Source organism: Ochlerotatus camptorhynchus, unplaced genomic scaffold, assembly GCF_037179485.1.
Source record: "Ochlerotatus camptorhynchus isolate MF236.1 unplaced genomic scaffold, CSIRO-AGI_Acam_v1.1 ptg000324l, whole genome shotgun sequence".
Lineage (NCBI taxonomy): Eukaryota > Metazoa > Arthropoda > Insecta > Diptera > Culicidae > Ochlerotatus > Ochlerotatus camptorhynchus.
In genome coordinates, this window is record NW_027040812.1 from 1,223,141 (window position 1) to 1,245,482 (window position 22,342).

General features: G+C 40.7%; 2 protein-coding genes across 2 annotated transcripts in view; one reads left to right on the top strand and one right to left on the bottom strand.

Annotated features, from left to right (window-relative positions):
• The window catches only part of LOC135708017 (ninjurin-2-like), a 379,282-nt gene extending 362,407 nt beyond the window's left edge, over nucleotides 1-16,875 (bottom strand). Inside the window, exons 1-3 of the mRNA XM_065229956.1 lie at nucleotides 16,695-16,875; nucleotides 16,449-16,634; nucleotides 16,178-16,384 (exon numbers count right to left, since the gene is read on the bottom strand). Coding sequence (XP_065086028.1) covers nucleotides 16,196-16,384; nucleotides 16,449-16,634; nucleotides 16,695-16,814 — 495 coding nt within the window. The 5' untranslated portion in view covers nucleotides 16,815-16,875 and the 3' untranslated portion in view covers nucleotides 16,178-16,195. The remainder of the gene's footprint in view (nucleotides 1-16,177; nucleotides 16,385-16,448; nucleotides 16,635-16,694) is intronic.
• On the top strand, nucleotides 13,869-16,103 carry Ada3 (transcriptional adaptor 3). Its single transcript, XM_065229970.1, has 4 exons — nucleotides 13,869-14,487; nucleotides 14,553-15,219; nucleotides 15,291-15,690; nucleotides 15,747-16,103. The coding sequence occupies exons 1-4, from the start codon at nucleotides 14,223-14,225 to the stop codon at nucleotides 15,903-15,905; spliced, it is 1,491 nt and encodes a 496-aa protein (XP_065086042.1). The 5' UTR covers nucleotides 13,869-14,222; the 3' UTR covers nucleotides 15,906-16,103.
• Nucleotides 16,876-22,342: the final 5,467 nt, after the last annotated feature.

A 22,342-nucleotide genomic window follows, 5' to 3' on the forward strand; every position in this document is an offset into this window, starting at 1 on the left:
TATATCCAATGTGTTATGTCGTTTGTCTGTGGTTGTATCCTGAGATGATTGTTCTGTGGTTTGTTCTTAAAATTAAGAAGAAATCAAAATTAATAACAGGAATTTTTCAATGTTATTTAGCAAAAGGGGAGACTCACTTGACAACTTTTGACGTAGAACTACGTCTGTGGTTTCTATATGAGGGTACACTTTGTGAAAACCAAAAATGGAACATGCTACAAAATTATGAAAGATTTTGAACGTTAATAACTCAGCTGCCCCTGGACCAATTGCAACAATTTTATCACCAATCGATCAGAAATATTTGTACGCATCTGTAAAGGTTAAGAACTAATCATTTTTCAACTGTTACAATTTAAAATTGCACGAAAGTGCGAGGGGACGACACATCTAAATTTCAATTCTAGATGCTCTAAAAATCTCACACTAGCGAATCAATCTTCGAAAAATCTTCTTTCATTTCTCGCATCTACTTGCATCGCGCATTATCTTTCTGCAGGAAATCTTCAGAATCGTCATCATTTTTTTTTTTTTTTTTTTTTTTTTTAACTCTTTATTTGTTCCAAATTTAAAATAAATTCCATTTCATTTTAACCTAGGTGCTCCAGTTACTGCAGTAACGTACCAGCCTTAATTGTTATGATATATATCTAAGTGTTTTTACATTGTTCATGTCTTGGCAATTCAGTATTTTAAACAGGTTTTTTAACCTGCATGTCAGTATAACAATTGATATCTTAAAACTAAAAACTAAAACTAAATCTTATCTAAGTATAAAGGGAAGTAATCGTTGCAATTGAGGATTGCAACGATTTTTGCCTGAAATTATTAATTATTTTGTTGGACATTTGTGCTAAAGTCTCAACATTCGAAATTCTATGTACTTCGGTAGTACTGTACCAGGGAGGCAACTTCAAAATCATTTTCAGAATTTTGTTCTGAATCCTTTGAAGTGCTTTTTTCCTGGTAGTGCAGCAACTAGACCATATTGGCACAGCGTAAAGCATGGCCGGTCTAAAAACTTGTTTAAATATTAGAAGTTTATTCGTCAGGCAAAGTTTGGATTTCCTGTTTATAAGAGGATACAAACATTTTATATATTTGTTACATTTGGCTTGAATGCCCTCAATGTGATCTTTAAAAGTTAATTTTTGGTCAAGTATTAATCCAAGATATTTCACTTGGTTTGACCAGGAAATTGGAACTCCGTTCATAGTGACTATGTGACTACTACTAGGTTTCAAAAACGAAGCTCTAGGCTTATGTGGAAATATTATAAGTTGAGTTTTGGAAGCGTTGGGAGAAATCTTCCATTTTTGTAAATAAGAAGAGAAAATATCTAAACTTTTCTGCAGTCTGCTGCAAATAACACGAAGACTTCTTCCTTTAGCGGAAATGCCTGTGTCATCAGCGAACAAAGATTTGTGGCAACCCTGAGGCAAATCAGGGAGGTCCGAAGTGAAAATGTTATACAAGATAGGCCCAAGAATGCTACCCTGAGGAACTCCTGCCCTAACAGGTAGTCGATTAGATTTGGAATTTTGATAATTTACTTGAAGAGTTCTGTCAGTTAAATAATTTTGAACTAATTTCATAATATAAAGTGGGAAATTAAACTTTTTCAATTTAGCAATCAAACCTTCATGCCAAACACTGTCGAATGCTTTTTCTATGTCTAGAAGAGCAACTCCAGTTGAGTGGCCTTCCGATTTGTTTGAACGAATTAAATTGGTAACTCTTAAGAGTTGATGAGTAGTTGAATGCCCATGGCGAAATCCAAACTGCTCATCTGCAAAAATTGAGTTCGTATTGATGTGAAGCATCATTCTATTCAAAATTATCTTTTCAAAAAGTTTACTTATTGAAGAAAGCAAACTTATTGGGCGGTAGCTAGAAGCTTCAGCTGGATTTTTATCCGGCTTCAAAATTGGAACAACTTTTGCATTTTTCCATTTATCAGGAAAGTATGCCAAATGGAAACATCTGTTAAATAATTTTACCAAGAAAGACAAGGTACTCTCTGGGAGTTTTTTGATGAGGATATAGAAAATTCCATCATCACCTGGAGCTTTCATATTTTGAAATTTTTTAGTTATAGACCTTACTTCGTCCAAATCAGTCCCCCAGGAATCATCAAAAATATTTTCCCGAGAGAAAATATTCAGAAAATCCCGAGCAACCTGATTCTCAATAGGACTAGTAAGACCCAAACTGAAATTATGGGAACTCTCGAATTGCTTAGCAAGTTTCTGAGCTTTTTCCAAATTTGTGATCAAAATTTTACCACCTTCTTTAAGCGCTGGAATAGGCTTTTGAGGTTTTTTCAAAATTTTTGTGAGTTTCCAAAAGGGTTTGGAATTCGGGTCTAATTTAGAAATATTATTTTCAAAAGTTTTGTTCCTCAGGGCAGAGAATCGCTTTTTAATTTGTTTTTGCAAATCCCGCCAGATAACTTTCATGGCAGGATCGCGTGTTCTTTGATATTGTCTCCTACGGACATTTTTAAGACGGATCAAGAGCTGAAGATCATCGTCTATTATAATTGAATCGAATTTAACCTCGCATTTTGGTACTGAGGCAGCTCTTGCTTCAACTATAGAAGTAGTCAGAGATTCAAGAGCATAATTAATTTCATCTTTGGTTTGCAAAGGAATGTTTGGATCGAAGTTATATTCCATAAATGTTCGATATTGCTCCCAATCAGCTCTATGGTAATTGAAAGTAAAGCTGTTGGGATTACAAATTATTTCTTGGGATATTTCAAAAGTTACTGGAAGGTGATCAGAACCGAAGTCAGCATGGGTAACCAATTGGCTACAAAGTTGACATGAATCAGTTAAGACCAAATCAATAGTGGAGGGATTTCTTATAGAAGAAAAGCATGTTGGGCTGTTTGGATATTGAATAGTGTAATAACCTGCAGAACAATCATCAAACAGAATATTACCATTGGAATTGCTTTGAGCATTATTCCATGAGCGGTGTTTTGCATTAAAATCACCAATAATGAAGAATTTAGACCTATGACGGGTAAGTTTCTGGAGGTCACCCTTGAGAAAATTCTTTTGCTGGCCTACGCATTGGAATGGCAAATAGGCAGCTATAAACGTAAGTTGTCCAAATTTTGTTTCAACAGAAACTCCCAAAGTTTCAAAAACTTTGGTTTCAAATGAAGAAAGAATTTTATGTTTGATTCGTCTATGAATAATGATGGCAACGCCACCACAGGGTCCATCAAGACGATCATTTCTATAAATCAAGTAGTTTGCGTCCTTCTTAACCTTATGGGCAGGTTTAAGGAACGTTTCAGTTATAACGGCAATATGCACGTTATGAACTCTTAAAAAGTTAAATAGCTCGTCTTCATTATCTTTAAGAGATCGAGCATTCCAATTTACAATATTTAATGCTTTAAAATCCATTACTGAATTTTAAAGTCATGACAATATTATTTGCAAATTTTACTCCAGTTTGAATAGCATCAAACATGGAGTTAGATTTAAGCATATCAGAAATCATGTCAATTAATGAATTCTGTAAAAATTCCATTTTGGGGGCAGTAATGCTTCCTAAGTCAAAATTGTCAAAATTTCCGTTAGAACGTTGGTTAGTATTTTGATTTCTACCCGCTGCAATAGCAGCATAGGTAGCTCCATTAACTCGCTGAACATTGTTAGCAGCGAGGGGAGTAGGTACAGATGAAACATTTGAAGCAGGGGAGATATTTGTACCTACGGGTACGAATGTAGAATTTGTTCCTCGCTGACCGTTGTTAACAGCAGAGGAATTTGTACCTGGTCGGAAACGTGGAGCGTTTCCTACCTGACGGTTAGAACGAGATTGTAGGATCGCTTTGCGAGTCTTACATTCCCAAAAATTGGATTTGTGGTTTTCACCACAATTTGAACATTTAAATTTCTTAGGATCTTCCTTCACAGGACAGTCGTCCTTTGCGTGAGAGGAATCACCACAATTCATGCATTTAGCTGGCATGTAGCAATTTTTAGTTCCGTGACCCCATCCCTGGCACTTACGGCACTGGGTGAGGTTTTGGAAATTTCCTCCAGTCTTCCTGAAGTGTTCCCACTTCACTCGGACATGGAGCATAAGGCAAGCTTTTTCTAAGGCCTTAAGGTTGTTTAGTTCACTAGACTTGAAGTGAACTAAATAAAAATCATTAGAAATCCCGTTGCGCGAATCGCCAGGACGGGATTTCATTTTCATTTTGATTACTTGGAGTGGCACAACTCCAAGTAATTTTGCCAGTTCATCTTTGATCTGATCCAGGGATTCACCACTGGGCAGTCCTTTCATGACAACCTTGAACACACGTTCAGTTTTGGTGTCGTAAGTAAAAAATTTGTGCTTCTTCTCAGTAAGATACTTGAGAAGACATTTAAATCCGTCCAAGGTTTCAGCCAATACACGGCATTCACCCCGACGTCCAATTTGTAGTGAAAACTTAACTTTCACGAAATTCAAAAGTTCCATGCGAAGAGCATGGAAATCGGTAGTGGTTATCACAATAGGGGGAATCTTTTCCTTCTTGGCATTAAGCCGGGAAAGTTTACTAGAATTTTTCTTGGATGATGGATCATTCTCATCATCCGTGAGCAAATCAAATTGATTACTCAAATTAATTTCATCAGAAGGGGGGTCAAGAGTTTGCCCCTTTCTTTTGCGTTTAGGCGCCATGGCGGCAGTAAATTTTTATCCAATTCGACTTCCAAGCAGATTACTATAAGAATCTGAAGGATCGAAGAGGAATTTTCCAAATCGATATCCAAGAAGGATTACCTCGGGTAGGGTCCAAACAAGGATCGAAGAGGAATAAGAGTTGGAACAAGGTAGAAAATTTTTACAGGTTGAGCACTGAAAAGTGCTGTTTAAATTTGTTGTAGCTTTAGGTAGTAGTAACACTTCCTTCAGCAAAAAGCAAATAGATCCGCACGGCAAGAGAGCACGATGCGGACTGAGAATCGTCATCATTCTTTTTGCTATCTCCTCAGCGTGCGCGCAGCTAGCCACAGCAAAACACAATATTTCCTGCATCGTAGATAGAGTCGCCCCCCTCGCGAAAGTGCAACTGGTGCTATGATAATTGGCAAATCAAAGTTGGCACTCGTGGAGAATAGATGAACTATAAGTGTGATGATGGTTTCAAAATTTTACACGGTGAGGTATACGAGTTCAATCTTAAAATGCCTTTATTTTGCTAATGGAGCATTTTATTTAAATCTGGTTGATGCTACGTTAGTAGAAAACTTAAGGACTACTCAATAGATATATAATATAGAAAAAATAATTTCTTTTCAGATTTTAAGGTGTATTCATAGATTTCAGCTTTTCTACAACTGTAGCAACAACCAGGTTTAAATAAAAAGCTCCATTTTCAAAATAAAAGCATTTTAAGATTGCACTTGTATACCTCTCTGTGGAAAATTTTGAAACCATCATCACTTTCATAGTTCGTCTATTCTCCACGAGTGCCAACTTTGATTTGCCAATTTAAATTATTTAACCGATTGCCTGCGAAAAGCGATTTCCCTAACACAGATTTCAAAGTTGAATTCCATCCGGTCTCACCAAACGGTGTTTATTCAATCACCGCATGGTGAGTGGTGGTGTTCTCCAGTACACAACGAAAGGCTCCCCGCAAGTAGAGTCGGTGTATAATGAGTCACGCCAAGTCTACCTATTGAACTGTCAAACCGGCTACCTATCGTGTAAAGTAAACAAACATTACGATGCTATGAAAGGTCCACGAAACGTATTGCAATAAAATATAAAATATGATCGAAGAAATGATCACATACACGCAGTGAGCATTAAATTGTCATGGAATACGTTTGGTAACGATTAGTAATGAGAATTTCTACTATTTTTTGTTAAGATGATTGGACAAAATCACTGATATAATGATTTACAACAGCCGCTATTTTTTTTTGCTCGCTAGAAGTCATTTGAAGTTGATGTAGCAGTCCTCTGTTGCCAAGTGAATAGAAAGGGAATCTTTCGAAAACCGTGATGCGAGTTCGACTGTTTTTCTCTTGGCGTGACTCATTATACACCGACTCTACCCGCAAGCAGCTAGCTATCAAGGCTGTCCTCAACTGCTGATCGGGATCAGTTCCAATGGCCGTGTGTGGTGGTGTCCGGTCGTCGGCATCAGCAGCAGTGCTTTCAGCGTGTGGCGTTGAACATTGTTCAGTACACAACGAAAGGCTGCAGCCCACATGAGCATTCATAGAAGGAGAAAGAAGTCGCACAGCTATTGATCGGAATCAGTAGCTCTTCGTGAGTCGCTGTGGGCCATGTCAAGCGCATCATACTTAAGAGTATAAACAGAGAGAACCCCGCTCAAATTCCTATTCCTTCACAAAACACAAGATCCTGCTGCAATTAACAGATAAGATTTATTATATAAGACCACGTAGTCCTACGTCACCATTGCGTACAACCCCATAGGGCTGTCCCTTGTAGTTTTTGTTATCCTCGTCAATATTCCGTTGCAAATCCGGATAGCGACGGCGGAAGATACATACATTTTAAAATATAGACGATAGACGAGACTGAGTAATTCAAAATTCACTAATGATTTTAATAATTGGGTTGTTTACCTTCGAAAAATATACCGATTTTTATACATCATCTGATAGAGCTTCGTTTTCTGAGCACAATAATATTTTTTAATCAAGATTTAAATGTTTGATCGTTGACACTAAATCCAACCGGTCAGCACTCGTGTTTATTTCAGTTACCGTGGGGACGTAATTTTTGATTATCCCGGTCCCTTTCTAATTGTTTCATTATTTCTGTATGGTCCTTATCAGAGAGAATAGGTAGAGAGGCGAAGAGTGTGAAGCAAAAAAAACCTTATCGAACCGTCAAACTGGTATCCTATCGAACAAAATAAACAAAAGTTGATGTTCCCCAATTTGGTGAAGGCAAGTATTGTAATCGCTGCGAATATATTTGGAAGAAAACTTTTTAGGATGAGAAAAAAACATGAACAAATAAAAAGTAATTACTTACTTACTTAAGTGTCCTGAGCGCCATCCCTGGCGCAAAGGGCCAACGTGAAAGATCTCCATTCTGGGCGATTGTTTGCTTTCGCCTTGACCCAGGTCAAATTCCGGTTGACTTGCTTAATCTCCTTGTTTAGGCTTCGCCGCCATGAGCCCCTGGGTCTGCCTCTGCTGCGATGTCCGGCTGGATTCCAATCCAGCGCTTGTTTGCAGATTTCATTTCCGCTCTTCCGTAGAGTGTGGCCAACCCACCTCCACTTACGTTCCCGAATTTCTGTCGATATCGGCTTCTGGTGACACCGTCGATGGAGCTCGGCATTCGAAATCCAGTTGTGAGGCCACCAAGCACGAATTATATACCGCAGGCATCGGTTGATGAACACCTGCAGCTTCTGTGTGATCTCCGCTGATACGCACCATGTTTCGCTAGCGTACAGCAGTACAGATTTCACGTTAGAGTTGAAAATTCCGATCTTCGTGCGGAGACTAATCTGATTTGACTTCCAGATGTTTCGTAAACTCGCAAAAGCAGCCCTTGCCTTCTTGATCCGTGCACCTATGTCACTCTTGGTTCCGCCGTCCGACGCTATCTGGCTGCCAAGATATTGGAAACTTTCAACCTTCTCCACTTCCTGACCAGCTACCGTAAAATTGGATGGATTTCCCGTGTTGATATCCAACGATTTAGTCTTGCTGACGTTGATGTTGAGACCTGCCGCTGAGGAGCGTTCGGCGAGATCGTCGAGCTTACTCTGCATGTCAGAACGCCGTTGTGATACTAAAGCAACGTCATCCGCCAAATCTAGGTCGTTTAGATGCTCCATTGTAATAGGCTGCCAGAGCAACCCACGGTTCGGCACACGGTCGATCGCACCAACCATTATCTCGTCGATTACGATGAGGAACAGTAGCGGTGATAGAATACATCCTTGCCTCACTCCAGCGACTACCCGAATAGGGTCAGATAGGGCTCCGTTGTGCAGCACCCTGCACGTGAAAGCCTCATACTGAGCTTCGATGAGGTTGACGATTTTATCCGGAACTCCCTTGCGCCTTAGGGCGCCCCACAGGTTTTCGTGGTTGAGTCGGTCGAAAGCTTTTTCGTAGTCAATGAAAACCAAGTAAAGGGACTCTTGGAATTCGTTGACCTGCTCCAAGATTATGCGGAGCGAGACAATATGGTCCACACAGGATCTTCCAGCACGGAATCCCGCCTGCTGCCGTCGGAGAGTCGCGTCGATCTTCTCCTGTATCCGGTTGAGGATAACTTTGCATAGAACTTTGAGAACACAACACAGTAACATAATGCCACGCCAGTTATCGCATATAGTTGGGTCCCCCTTCTTTGGGACCTTCACTAAGACGCCCTGCATCCAGTCAGCCGGAAAAGTCGCGGTGTCCCAGATATTGCAGAATAGTTGATGCAACATTTGTGCAGATAGCATGGGGTCAGCTTTGAGCATCTCTGCTGATATGCGATCGACCCCGGGAGCCTTGTTGGATTTCATGGTTCGGATAGCAGCTTCGATCTCCGGTAGGGATGGCGCCTCAGAATTGACGCGAGTGATGCGTCGCACTCTTGGCGGTTCATGCCGAGATGTTGATGGCTGGTTGACCGACGAAACTTGTAGAAGCTGTTCGAAGTGTTCAAACCAGCGTTTCAGCTGATCAGTGGGGTCGGTGAGCAACTGACCAGTCGCGTCCTTCACTGGCATCCTAGGATTCATCCTTGCTCCACTCAGGCGTCGTGAGATATCGTATAATATCGTAATAAAAAGTAATGCTTGAATTTAAAATGTATTAATTCAGGATATTTATTTCTATATTCTTTTAGTATAAAGATCAATTTTTTGTAAAATTTGCAAAAGCATACACACTTAGAAAATAGTACCGAACTCGGTTCAATTTCAACCGAGTTTTTATCTGCTGAACAAATTTAAATTATTAGTGCTGTACAAAGTGTTTATTAATCATTCAATATTTTACAAGGCCATCGAACGACTATCGTGTTTGATCGAACGCGATTTGTAACTAACAAACCTATCAATAATTTTTGATCGAATATCATGACAATTTTCAAAACAATAAACATTCAATGAGTTCATCAAACCAGTTAACCTAATAGCAATGTTTTTGTTGATCTGAAAATACTGTTCAATGTTTTCACGAAAGATCCTTTCAAGTGCCACAAAGAACATATAAACAGGCTCAGTGACGTAAATTAATGAATTACCAGTATAGTCCTTCAGGATCGAGTACTTCGTATATGGTTTAAGAAACGGGAATTCACTTATAGGGTAAATTATGGCTTCGGCACCCATCGACTGTTTTCGGCAACCGAAATCGAAACGTTTATTTCACTGTATTTTCCCATCAAAACTCTTCGCTGAATGTATTAAGCCGATTCCTTACCTTTTCAGCTTCAATCTGATTACATTTTTACGACTGTGAATTCCTCTTATACCATATTTTTCTTTAAATGAAATATACATACTACAAAATACGGCTGATTTCGAGTTGCCGATAATAGAACAGCTGGTTAACACGCAGTTCAAATGGAAAGGGTGCCGAAGAAAAAGAGACTGCCGACAATAGTCACTCTCACCCAGTCTTGTAAGCGGTCACGGTAGTCGACACATTTTCTGTGATAATTGACTGTCTTTGCCTCCGACACTTGCAAAACTAGCTATCATAGTACAGTACCAAACTAAAATGTCATATGACAGGCTCTGTCATACGACACTGTCGCCGAAGACCGTCACGAATGTATGTATTTTAGTTTTTCTCATAATAAGAGCTGCTGATGGTGTGCTTGTGTGAATTCTGAAAATAGCAAGCAATGATGTCCTAGTAATAATATTTCTGATCAGAAATGGTTTGATTTACACCAAATTGAGGAATTACAACGAAATCACACATGTCATATGATAGCTATTTTGATCATTTTCTTTTAGCTCGAATGTTATTCTACCGCTCGTGTTGTGTGAGAGAGGCGACGGTAGAGCATGAATGTTCGAATACAAACAGACTGTCGCGCACGACAACGAAGCGAGTGTAGTAAAAAACGTCAACTGTTTCAACCCCTGCTCTCACCTGAGAAGTTTGGAGCGTTGTAAAAACATGTTCAACCCGTTTTGATCAATTCTGTCGATTGGAATTGGTAGAACAGCAAGCAGCAGATAAATGTCAACAAAAAAACCTGTCATGTATGTGTGTGACGCTGAGAAATCGCTAATAGAAGTTCGGACGCTGCTTAGATTGACGAGAATACGTAAATTCCCCTACATGGCATGAAGCAGTCGTCACAAACTTTATAATTTTTAGCTACACTTCCAACGATATATCCGGCAATATGGTATATCTGGTTCTTCTCCGAGTTGTCAAATGTTTCATCGTCAAAAATCGTCATGGGAAATTCAATTTCAAATAGTGTGTAATCTTGTTCGTTGTTGTTACTATCTGCTGTTTGGTCAAGAGTTCGGATTTTAGTCGTGAAGTCGGTTAGCCACTTTCTATCATCTTGGTCGTATGAAGATGAGGGGATTGACATCATAAACTGGGACACGGAAAGCAGTTTCAGGTTGTCTTTGAACTGGAGTGCGGTTGGGCGTTTCTGTTTGAACCTTATCAACGAGAAAACGTTCTCGACGCAATCTTGCGTAAAACGAGAGGTGAACAAGCAAGGGTATTTCTGTTCGAACAGGAAGTACGTTTGTAAACGGAGGATCGAATTCGTACACAGGATTGTTGCTGCTTGCCATGGTTTCCAGGCTCTGCGAACACCAACCTTGCATGCGAATATTATTTTCCTGAACGAGGTTAGAAAATTGATCGATTGTCGATATGCTTCCATGTTATGGAGGGAAAGTGCCAATTCTGATCTACGTGAAGACATAAGTTTGAACCAACGCCAGGTAGTTTCTATGAAGAAAGCCGTGGTTAAAAGCTCCTTCTGCCCAGTTTCAGCACTCATGAACCGTAAAGGAGCAGCAACATCGTGATTCACCAATTTGTATGAATTGGAAACTTTCATCGCGTCAAGACGACTGCCATTTAAAAAATCTACCTCTTTCCAAGTCAATCGAGATGCCATCTTCAAGCGCTAACCCTTTTCAAACTTAACCAATTCTTGCAAGTGAAAAATATCAACGACTTCAGAAACGAGATCGTTTTCCTTAACGATATGCGCTGGCAGATATATAAACCGATTTTTCACCCATCCTTGGACGCAGCTTTTGAAGACGTGAACAGCATCCGGTATAAGCTCAAAGGTCCGTTCGTCGTCGATAGGATGCTTCAAAGGAGAGCTACTTAGTGCTTGATCCTTCGAATGATTCAAGCCGAAGTCATTCCACATTCGAACATTGTTCGGGCCACAGTCAGACGTTGCAAAGTGAACCTTCAATCCAATCTGTTCCGCTCTCCTGATAATGTCAATCATTGTAGCTTTCATGAACCCTTCTGGTACTGAATTTCCGGTGAACTCATACGCCACTATTTGTTTCCACCGACTTGAAATACCCACCAGCATAAACACAAGTGCGTGGGTGGCTTTTCCATGTTGTCCGGGAATGGTGATATCGCCAAAGTATTTTTTGTTGTTGCAACAATAGGTCCTACTAGGGTCGATCGACATTTCGTCCGCTATCAATCCGCAATCTCTTTCAGCGGATGACATGCAGTTTACCTTCGATTCCATCAAGGTAAACACCTCCGCTGAAACTGCAGTGTCAAAATGAAGGTTCTTCAAGTAGTCCTGTTGCGAGCGAATTGAAGGCATTGGAAAGTTCTTTTCATCGCGAAGGAAATTGTACCCTTTTGATCCACATGCGAAGCGATATTCAAAACTGTCCGTTATGGTCTTATCAGTCCATTTTTTAACCCTCCTCTGTCCTCTCTGTAGCTTTTTCACTTGATCCGGGTTGAATAGCTTAGAGACAGCATCCTCCTTGTTGCCGGAGAGCTTCTTCATTCGTGCCAAATTCTGCCGCAGCATTTTTATCGTTTTACTCTTCCGGAGGTCACGTTGTCTGAGGCGGTGTACTGTTCGGACTAGTCTAAGAAATGCGTAAAATATATATTAGAATTTAAACAGGTAGTAATTAATTATAATTACTTTTCGGTAGTCTTCGATTTCGATGGTCCCGAGCGTTCCGTGTAGCATGCCGTTAATGTCGTTCCCAGGGACTCGCTGGAAGCACTTGTAATGTACACCGACTGGTTTACACTGGTGGTGTCCTGTTAAAATATAGGTACGCGTTATATTTTTGTTTGTATCATAAAAATATTTGGTTATCAAACCGAATCACAGGTACTGGAATTCGAACACAAATTCGCAACGTATTCGAATATCGGAACTGAGTTTGGAAGTCTCATTAGTCTGCCGTTTTCTGATATTCGATACAGATCATCGTAGTTGAAATGAAGCTGGAAATATTATTATTATTATTGCAAAATCAATCTCAAAACTAGACAATGTCTTACGCTGCAGAGCCTGCTGTTATCAGTAATGATGTAATCGTCCGGCAGCCTACAGAACTGAATCCACTTCTGCCTGTTTTCCTCATTTTTCGGAAATCGAAAGAAAGTTATGTTTTTGTATCCACTCACATACTGGTTTTTACAAAAACTCGCAACGCACTTCATTATCAGCAATCATTAAATTTTAATAACGATAAAAAAACAATTCTGACGCGGGTAAAAACAACACAAATAGATGGTTGAAAAAAGTCACTTGAAGTGTGCCCTTCAGAAACAGTTGCCAGAACTTGTAGGATGGAATCATAATAAAAAGAGTGCTGCCGTTTCCACGGTTTTTCACTCTTCGCCTCTCTACCTATTCTCTCTGGTCCTTATATTTGCAATGACGTTTCACATTCATCTAGTGATGGCCGATTTTCATTCGAATAATCGATTAACGAACCGAAAAGTAAAATATTTGTAATCGGTTATTGCGGATTTCACACCTGATTAGACTTCTGCGCTAAAAATAAGAACACAGTAATATTGTTGGTAATATTTTCGCACTGGTCATAAAAGTTAAATATGGAGCTTCTTAATGCTTTCTAGAGCTTTAATTCAACAGTGTAGCTTGCTAGTAATGTTCTAAAGCTGATACTGCTTTCAAATAAGTCGATTTTTAAATTTTCTGGCATTGCGAAAATATTACTGTGCAATTATTTTTTGCACAGAAGTCTAATTTAGCAATATATCATGCCAGAGGATCATCACCCATCGTTTCAAACATGTGCTGAGCTCTCATTTATGGAAACATTACAGCACAGCAAACAAAAAATAATCGATTAGTTGTTAATCAAGTAATTAAAAAAATGGGACATCTCTGATTTTTTTCCTTTGATTTGTTTTCCGTCGATCTTGTTTTTCGTTCGTTAGTTTCGTATTGATTGTTGCTTTTACTGCACAGCAAAAAAAATGTAATATCGATCAACGTAATTTAAGCTGATGTATGAAATAATGATGTAATAGCAAAAAGCAGATACAATATTACATCCATAGATGTAATTTTGTTCGCAAAATCGATGTACATCGTACAACGTATACGTTATATGTTATATATTACATCCAAACAGCTGCACAGAGGTCATTCCGCCGGTTGTGTAATATTATAATATTACACAACCGGCGGAATGACCTCTGTGCAGCTGTTTGGATGTAATATTCAACAACTTTTTTTTTCTGTGTGGCTTTATGTATACCTTGCCCCTTCCTTCAAACGACGCCATCGTTCATGTTGCCATCTGTCAATGTACCATCGGTTGCAGTTCTGTAGAAAGGCGTCAGCAAAGTATTCAGTGCAACAATTTGTTAGTTAATTGTTGTTTTTGTGTGCAAATATCTGGAAAATTCCCGTATTACTAGTGAAATAAGTTCTCATTACAGTTTCAGAAAGTAAAAGTGTGCTGCAAGATGTGCTAGAAGATAACACAAAATTCAATTTGAAAATCGATTTTTCACTACTGTAGCGGGCAAGCTGACGCATCTAGGTGACAGCTTTGTTCCCGATTTAGCATCCTGCGATTATATTTGTGACATCGCTCAATCAGCTGTGCGACGAATGCACACACTTGCACACATTGTTTGAGTATCGTGGCAAATATTTATAAACAAACCGTGACGGCCAGCGCCTGTTTCTATTTATCATTTACCTTCAAGAGGTCAGCGTAAGGTGCCAAAATGGCTGATAAGAGCCTTGCGAAGCGCTTATCACTTTCATCTTCGTCGAAAAATCGAATGGGTCACCCGTCTGCCAGTGGTGGGCTTGCTGGACTAGGCGCAGCAGCATCAGCCGTGCCATCGGGGTCAAAACTACCTTCGGCAAAAGCACTAGCTTCCGTTGCGGGTACGGGAGTACCCTCACCCGGATCACCCGGAGAAGTTCCATTGGTTCCGTATATTAAAACAACAGATAACGGAAAGGTATTGCCCAAGTATACTGCTGGTGAGTAAATTGGTTTAAATTGAAAATGTGCGAAGATGTAATGAGTTATGAGGATCTATTTTCAGCATTATCAAGCACAACGGAAGATTTGGTACCGGCAGAAGATTTGGACATGATTCAGTTGGAATTGGAACTGCTACTTTCTACCGTTGCTTTGCGCTATCGCGTATTGAAAAGTGAAATCGAGACAATCGACAAAGCGGACGAACGTCGTGAAAGGAAGGGCAAATTTATTGATAAAGCTCCAAGCTCACCAGGCAAAAAGAAACGTCTGGAAGATAAACAGAAATTGCGTGAAAGCGCGGGAAAGCTTTTTGGTCATCACATGAAACTGTCCAAGATTAAAAATATGTCATCATTAATACCACCTTCGCCGGCTCCATCGCAGAACACTGACGACAGTAGCGATGCAGTTCCATTCCTGCCACCAAACCATCATATTCAACATATCATTTCCGATAACAACAAACTCTTGCTAGCGAAGAACGATACTCCGAATAAATTTTGGATGTCTGCCGAGCCATACTGCATGCCAATTACCCATGAAGATTTGAAATTGCTGGATGATTTGCTGGAGGAGTATTCGGGACCGTTGATTCCACCGATCCCGGAGTTGGGTCCACATTACAGCACTCAGTGGGCTGCGGATGACATCAAGGAGGAGCAGGATTCGAGTTCTAAGAAAGGAAAGGGACTGACAAACGGAGATATTGGAAAAAAGGAGAAAGTTATGTAAGTATAGAAGTTGTTTTCAATGATTGCGATATTTGGTTTAGACTGAAATGATTGTTTCACGTTCACAGGGGTGAAGGAATCACCGGTCCGCTGACTCAGCGTCTGGTATCGGCTTTGATGGAGGAAAATTTGCTTCCTGATTGTAATAGTACCAGCAACGAAAACAGCAACAGTAGCTCAGATGTGGGACACAGTAACTCTAGAAGCGCAGTTTCATTGCTAAAGAATGGTATTAGTATTGAGCGCCGTTTGCGCAAAGAACTGATCGAACAGGGAATTCTCGACGACGACGATATGCCCAAGAGTCAACAGGATGACGAAATTTTGTCGGAAATCAATCGCGTTCGCACGGAGATTGCAGTGATAGCGGAGTACAATTCGAACGAGATTCGAAAGTTACAATCGATGGCGAAGGACGAGATGAAGCGAATCGAGGTCAAGAGGAAACTAGATCGAGTTGATCAAGATGTAATTAGGACTGAATCTTTAAATACGAATTATGCTCTCATTCGGCCACTTTACAGATCATCGAATGCTACAAAAAGATCATGGCTGCCAGGCTGAAACGCCGCCCGCTCACAAAGCAGGAACGGGACGATGCATATCGTCTTGCGGAGGAGCAGAAGCGTTTATCCGATCAGCTGGAACTAATGCCAGTGCATGGACCGTTCGCTAACAATTAAACAATTTGGTGCATTTGATGTTGTCGACTTTTCTTAGTAAGGTAAGTAACCTGTTCGTAAATGGTAAAATTCTCAAACTTCAATCGTCGTTAATAGCGATAGAATGTCATACGTGAATCGTTAAATTTAGAATTTTTCATAACTCAATACGATTGAGAGATCAAAGCAAATAAAGATAACTGTTTTACTCCGGGAAATCAAACGATCTTTTTTTTCTAAGGACGCAAAAGAACTCATAAGTAGTCTATATTATTTCGTCTTATCTAATCAACCTATTATTATATATATATTCAGTTACTTATTTGTAGAAGATCACCTTGTGATCTCATGTCGAAAGCACTAATTATCACATTTATCACTACACTTATCACCGTGAAAATTATCAGCAAATTGTTGAGAATTTCCGACTTTTTGTGTTGCTCAACTTTGTTGATGTCTAGAACGATGGCCAGTATTATTATCATAACTGCTTGGAAAACCTGCACAAGAGATATCAATGTCTGTAATTAATCATGTTTTGAAGTATTGTTATTGATTCAATACCTGCAGCGATATCGATACAATCACAAGTGTCAGTAGAAGATGATAGAATTCGTGAGCTACGCCAACCGTGAGAAGAAACTTCAACTGCGATGCATTAGCCGTCAGCAAAGCCAAATCCAGCATTCCTTGGGCAAATGATTTCCTCGTTGCATAGCTGTTCAAATCCAGCCGGCTAATGGATTGAACCTATGGGGGAAAAAAAGTTCCACAATTCCTCTGTACCTACCATGGATCAGCTGAACTTACCAGATCTCCCAAACTCAGATCTACTTGTTCTGTATTTTTGTTTTCTTCCGTTGCTTCGTTGTTTCGTTCATTTGTTGGTTCCATCCTTTCCGTAAGGTTTGCAGTAGATTCTGTCGTCATTTTGCGTAATTTATCCTATTCGACTATATTTCTATAGAACCTCCGGATTTGAATTTACCTCTCCGAATGCTGAAGCAGCAGTAATTTCGAGTGCTGTTTTTCTTTTCTTCAAATACCTTGAATTGGTTAGGCAGTGCTCCCGTATCGGCTGATAAGAATGTTATCAAACAAAACGTAAGATACGGCCTAATTGGTTGAAGCAATACTGACGTAGTCCTATTTCCGATAAGAAAGAAAAACGTGCAGACAATGAAAGTAAGACCATAATGATCGAGCTCATATCAGACAGACTACCCCAGGGTTAGATGCACTGTGCTAGAGTTCAAAACTCTGTTTTGTATTGTTGTATCTTGTATGTAAGTGACTGGGCTATGCAATATCCGCTATTGCTACAACCATGCCAGCACCATATTCGTCGCGTCCCTAATTATGACGCACTCGTCTAATTTTTATCGCATCTTGTTACACCATCTTTGTAACACCGTCATCCCTAGAGCACAGGAACTAATATTTAAAGAAGTAACATTTCTAAAGAAAAAATTATTGAAAATAGTCGAACATTATTGAGTGCGTCAATTTAGAAACCGCTTCGAATATGGTGTCTCCACGGTACGTTGCTTTAGAGCGGGAAAAGCTCCTTTGTTCTGAGAATCAACGATAATCAAAATTCGATATCGGTCAGATGTTCTATTCATCGACATGGTTCTATCATTGGTGGTTCTATCTCCAGTTGAAGGATCTGGAAGAATTTATTCGCGACGACCAATGAGAAAGATCTCTACCGCTAATTTGGTATGGAGTAATCACGAGTGAATGTTTCAACGCAATAATAACCGAAGTGGACGGCACACCTCGTACAGAAATTGATATGTATACAATGGGTACGTGAGGAGTGGTGTCGAACTAATGACATGTGCCATTTTTCGGTACTTATCATAAATAGGACAAGTAAGAAGAGTACGTTTCCATGTTTGTTCCAGGTGGCTCTGAAACATCTGTCAAATATTATAAGCCTTGGGAGCGTTTGTTTTCGAAACACGGTGTATTTTGAGCGATGTAGCCTCGAAGAGTGGACAGTAGACTGATGCAAAATTTGGCTTTTTCGCTCCACAGTGCTTAAATGGTTTCAAATCGGGTCCTGATTAGCCTCCCAAAGTTACAAGTCATTTGGTTAGAAACAGACTTCGCACAAGCCATTGAAAGTTTATATGTAAATTACTATGGGAAGTCTCAACTTTTTGTTCTTTGCCTTTTAGTCTTTTTCCATATTGAGCTGCGAAACAGTTCGATAGCCATTCTTATAGAAAATTTTCTCAGCTACAACTTTGCTGAAGATCGTTTCTATGTAAAACAAGACAGGAAAAAGTTATTAATTATTTAAGAGATTGGTAAACTTATGCCATGATCAAGCAGCTGCTCTGTAGGCAACACTGTATTTCGCAGTGTGACATAGTAGCCATGATTTTTGTGTCCTATTCAACGCCCCAGAAACACCAATGTTGCCTGCTGAGCAGTTGATTGAGCATGATCATAAGACATCAGCGCATTGAACCATTGATAACTTTCGATTCTTGCATTTAATTAAAAAGTGGTCTTTAGCAAAGTTGTAGCTGGGAAAATTTCCTAGAAGTACAGTTGAAAGCTTTCGAAGCAGACCGAAATGGTGAATTATTAGATAGACATGAACAAAAATCTTGGTTTTACCATAGTAATTCCCATACAAACTTCAAATGGTTTGTGCCATCTCAGTTTCTCACCAAATGGGTTCAAATTTTGAGAGGTTAGTCAGGATCCGATTTGGAATCGTTTAAGTATTGTGGAGCGAAAATTTCAAATTTTGCATCACTCTAGTGGACAGAATATGTTTGTTTGTGTAATGTCGATGTTTTTGATTTTCCAAATGCATTATGAGCCGGCGCCGGTGGTGTAGTGGTAAGCGTGACTGCTTTCTAACACCCCGATGGGTCTGGGTTCAATCCCAGCCGAGGTCGGTGGGATTTTTCTGAGGCATTAAAATCTCTGGTCACGTCTTCCTTCGGAAGGGAAGAAAAGCCGTTGGTCCCGGCCCATGTGTGTTGTTGAATGGGTGCGATATCCTACGCAGGTGTGGAAGCTGCCTTCCTGCACATTCGATTGCCGTCAATGGATGGCAATCGATGTCCGTAGGTGATTGGCACTAGATTGCGGAACAGAAACCGACGTTAAATAAAGGAAAGAAGAAGAAGAAGAAGAAATGCATTATGCTGTTGAAAGAGAATTAAATATGTTTCATGTATTTACCATTAAAAATTGGATATCGATACTCATAATCCGATAGCGAAATGATATCGATATTGTCAGAGAGCGATATCAAAATGTTTTCGTTCCTCCTAAGGATCCATTGATATTGACCCTTAAGAGCACGGTTCATCTTACCGACACTAGTCCGGTGGATCTCCTGGATTGCCACGATGGTGGGCTTGCTGTCTCGCACAAGAATTTCTAGGTCCGAAAGGTTTCATGTTCCATTGGATTGCCAAAGTACATCCTCTGGGGCTTCCGAAAGTTGGGTGTCGCGTGATAGGTGACGAATAATCCGAGGAGTAAGCATCTCTTGGCGAAATGTTGGCCGGAGGCGATTGGCTCTGGGCAGTCGACGATTGTGCTGGACAGGGACTGGAATCAACTCGCATACCGGAGGGAGGCATCAAAGAGGAACTCGCATGCAATGGGTTAGCCTTCTTGCTTCGTGATCTGGATGATATTGGTGTCGGTGCTTTCAGCTTGGAAGCGGACCCCAGTAGAGCTTCACCGGCAGAAGCAGTTGGTGGTGACCCCACTGTCGGCAGAGATACCGGAGCCACTGGGTAATAGGACGGGCCAGTGAAGGACCTGCAGATGCTACGGAGAAGTCACCCAGACTAGCTCTCCACTGGTCGTATCTTCGTGAGTCCGAGCGGACATCCTGAGGGATGGGATTGTTGCTTGTCAACTGGATAGATCTTTTCGTAGGATACGTGGTTGTGCGGCAATGGCCTATGGACTTTGCCAAAGAACGCCGGGGGAAAACCACCAGTTTCGGATGGCCTGTATCTTCCGTACTGGTGGAGCCCCGACTGCCCGAGGCCTTATCAGGTGCCAGTGTCCTGTGATCCGACGGCGGGAGTATGACATTATCATGCGACCCCTTCTGTTGCGGTACCTTGCCTCCCGCGATGTCCAGGTGGGGGAAAGCGAAGTTATCGCTCGACCCAATATTATTTCGTTCGCTGATCTTGCATCCCTCGAAGTTCTTCCGGGAGAGAGTGAGGTTATCACGCGACCCGAGTGTAGAAATTGTTGTTGTTGTTGGAGTTTCGATTTGTTGGCCCGAGGACCTGTGCCTCATAAACGCCAGAAATTGTGGTTGTTGTTGGAGTTTCGATTTGTTGGCCCGAGGCTGTGCCTCATAAACGCCAGTCGCTGTGATGGTTAGTCGTTACCTAGCCGTTACGGATTTATTCTTGCCATTCGGATGAATTTTATTATGTTTTTCAACTCTACGTTATTTACTCCTTCTTTGTCACGTACTAGGTCTTGTATACGTCTGTGATCCTCTCAATCAAAGTAGTTTCGAATGTGGGTGTACTTTATACAGTTTAATAGCAAATGTTCCGTTGTGTCAATTTCATCGCAAAGATCACATTCTTCTGATTCTACCAGCCGCATTTTGGCCAGCCAGTAGTTCGAAAAATCGTGACCGGCCATAATCCTGTTGAGTGTTCGCACCTCTTCACCGTTGAATTCCGAGTTCCAGAACCACGGTCTTCCAGGAAAACAGTTGAACAAACCGTAAAATTTCTTCCCTTTATTCTGAGTGAATACGATGTTGGTATACCACTCATTTGTAGCTTCTGCTAGCTGCTTCTTATAGCGAAGTACCACATCGTTCCAGAGGAGCTTGTTGACGATAACCGCATCATTGTTTAGTCCTGCTTTGGCCAAAGTATCTGCTGCTTCATTGCCCTCTAGGCCCACATGGCCAGGGATCCATTGTAGTATAGTGCCCGTTGATTGCAGTTCCTTGCAGATTGCTCCTGTTAGACTGTCCCAAGTTTTGCATTCCTGATGTTTTTCCAATAGCAGACAGGCTGATTGCGAGTCGGTGAGTATCACAGTGTTCTCTCTGTCTAATTTTGAAATTTCTTCTAGGCCAATCCGTATGGCAACGAGTTCCGCCGTCATGATGCTGGAGTGTTGTTCTAACTTAAGACTTATGTCCATTCCGGTCTCGCGTTCGTAAACTCCTATTCCGCAAGCGTCCGCTGTTCTCGAGGCGTCCGTATATACCCTTCGCCATAGAGGGTACTCTTTGTTCATGTATTCCAGGGTGATTTGTCGCATAGTAGATGGAGCCATTTTAGTTTTATTGATAGGCATTCCTTCAATTTGGTGCCGAATCGTGACATCATATGCAGTCTCTGCCGTGACTTGCTCGTAGATTCTGCTAACTTCAATCGCGTTTTCAATGTAGACTTTCTCGATGAATGTGAATCTCTTGTTTCCAGCTGTATCGTTGTTTTCTAGTGAAATTAATTGATGATATACTGCATCTTGTTTACGAAAGTGGGATGATATTCTCTTCTTTGTCCAATAGTACCGCTGCAGTTCTAGTGGCTCCTCATTTGCTAGGGCAGCCAAGGTGTTGATCGGTGTAGTCTTAGAACATCCCGTAGCTATGCGTTGACATTGTCGATGTGTTACGTCTAAGTCGTTCCGGTAGGTTTTAGATGTGCTGCCGTAGACCGAGCTGCCGTACCGGAGGAAGCTATCGTATAGTGCTTTATGGAACAGTATCATTACTTTTGGAGTCGCTCCCTTCTTTATGTTGCCTATGACTTTCAGCATATTTTGTCGATCTTTGATCTTGTGTTTCAAGCCTCGTACATGCGTACCGTAGTTTAAGTTGCTGTCTATACAGATTCCCAGATATTTGTAATATCTAACGCACTCTATAGACTTATCCTTGATCTTTAGATCTAGTTGCGTCTCTTTTGGTTGGAATACTATTACTTTCGTTTTATTGCCGTTGATTTCGAGTCGCAGGCTATCGCTGTGGTCCACGAAGTTGTCTATCACTCGTTGTGCTTTCACTTTGACTTCATTGAGACATTTACCGCTAATTATCTTCAAAAAATCGTCCGCGTATTGCACTGTCACCACATTTTCCTCGTCGTTATCGGTTTCGTGCAGCTCCTTGGTATATAAGTTAAAGAGGGTGGGAGACAACACATCCCCCTGAGGCAATCCTCTTGAGATTGTGGTTGATACCAACCCTTGTTCCGTTTGTATAACCAGCTTTCGGTTTTTCAAGAAATTCTTGATCCATACTATGATATCCTCTGCAAATTCCATTCTGGTCAAAGCTGCTATAAGTATGTCTGTATCCACCGCATTGAATGCGTTGGAAAAGTCAAAGAATACTGCTACACTTATCAAATTGCTTCTTTTAGCTGCCATTAGATGATTTGTTACGAACTCGAGACAGTCCTCCGTTGATTTTCCTGATC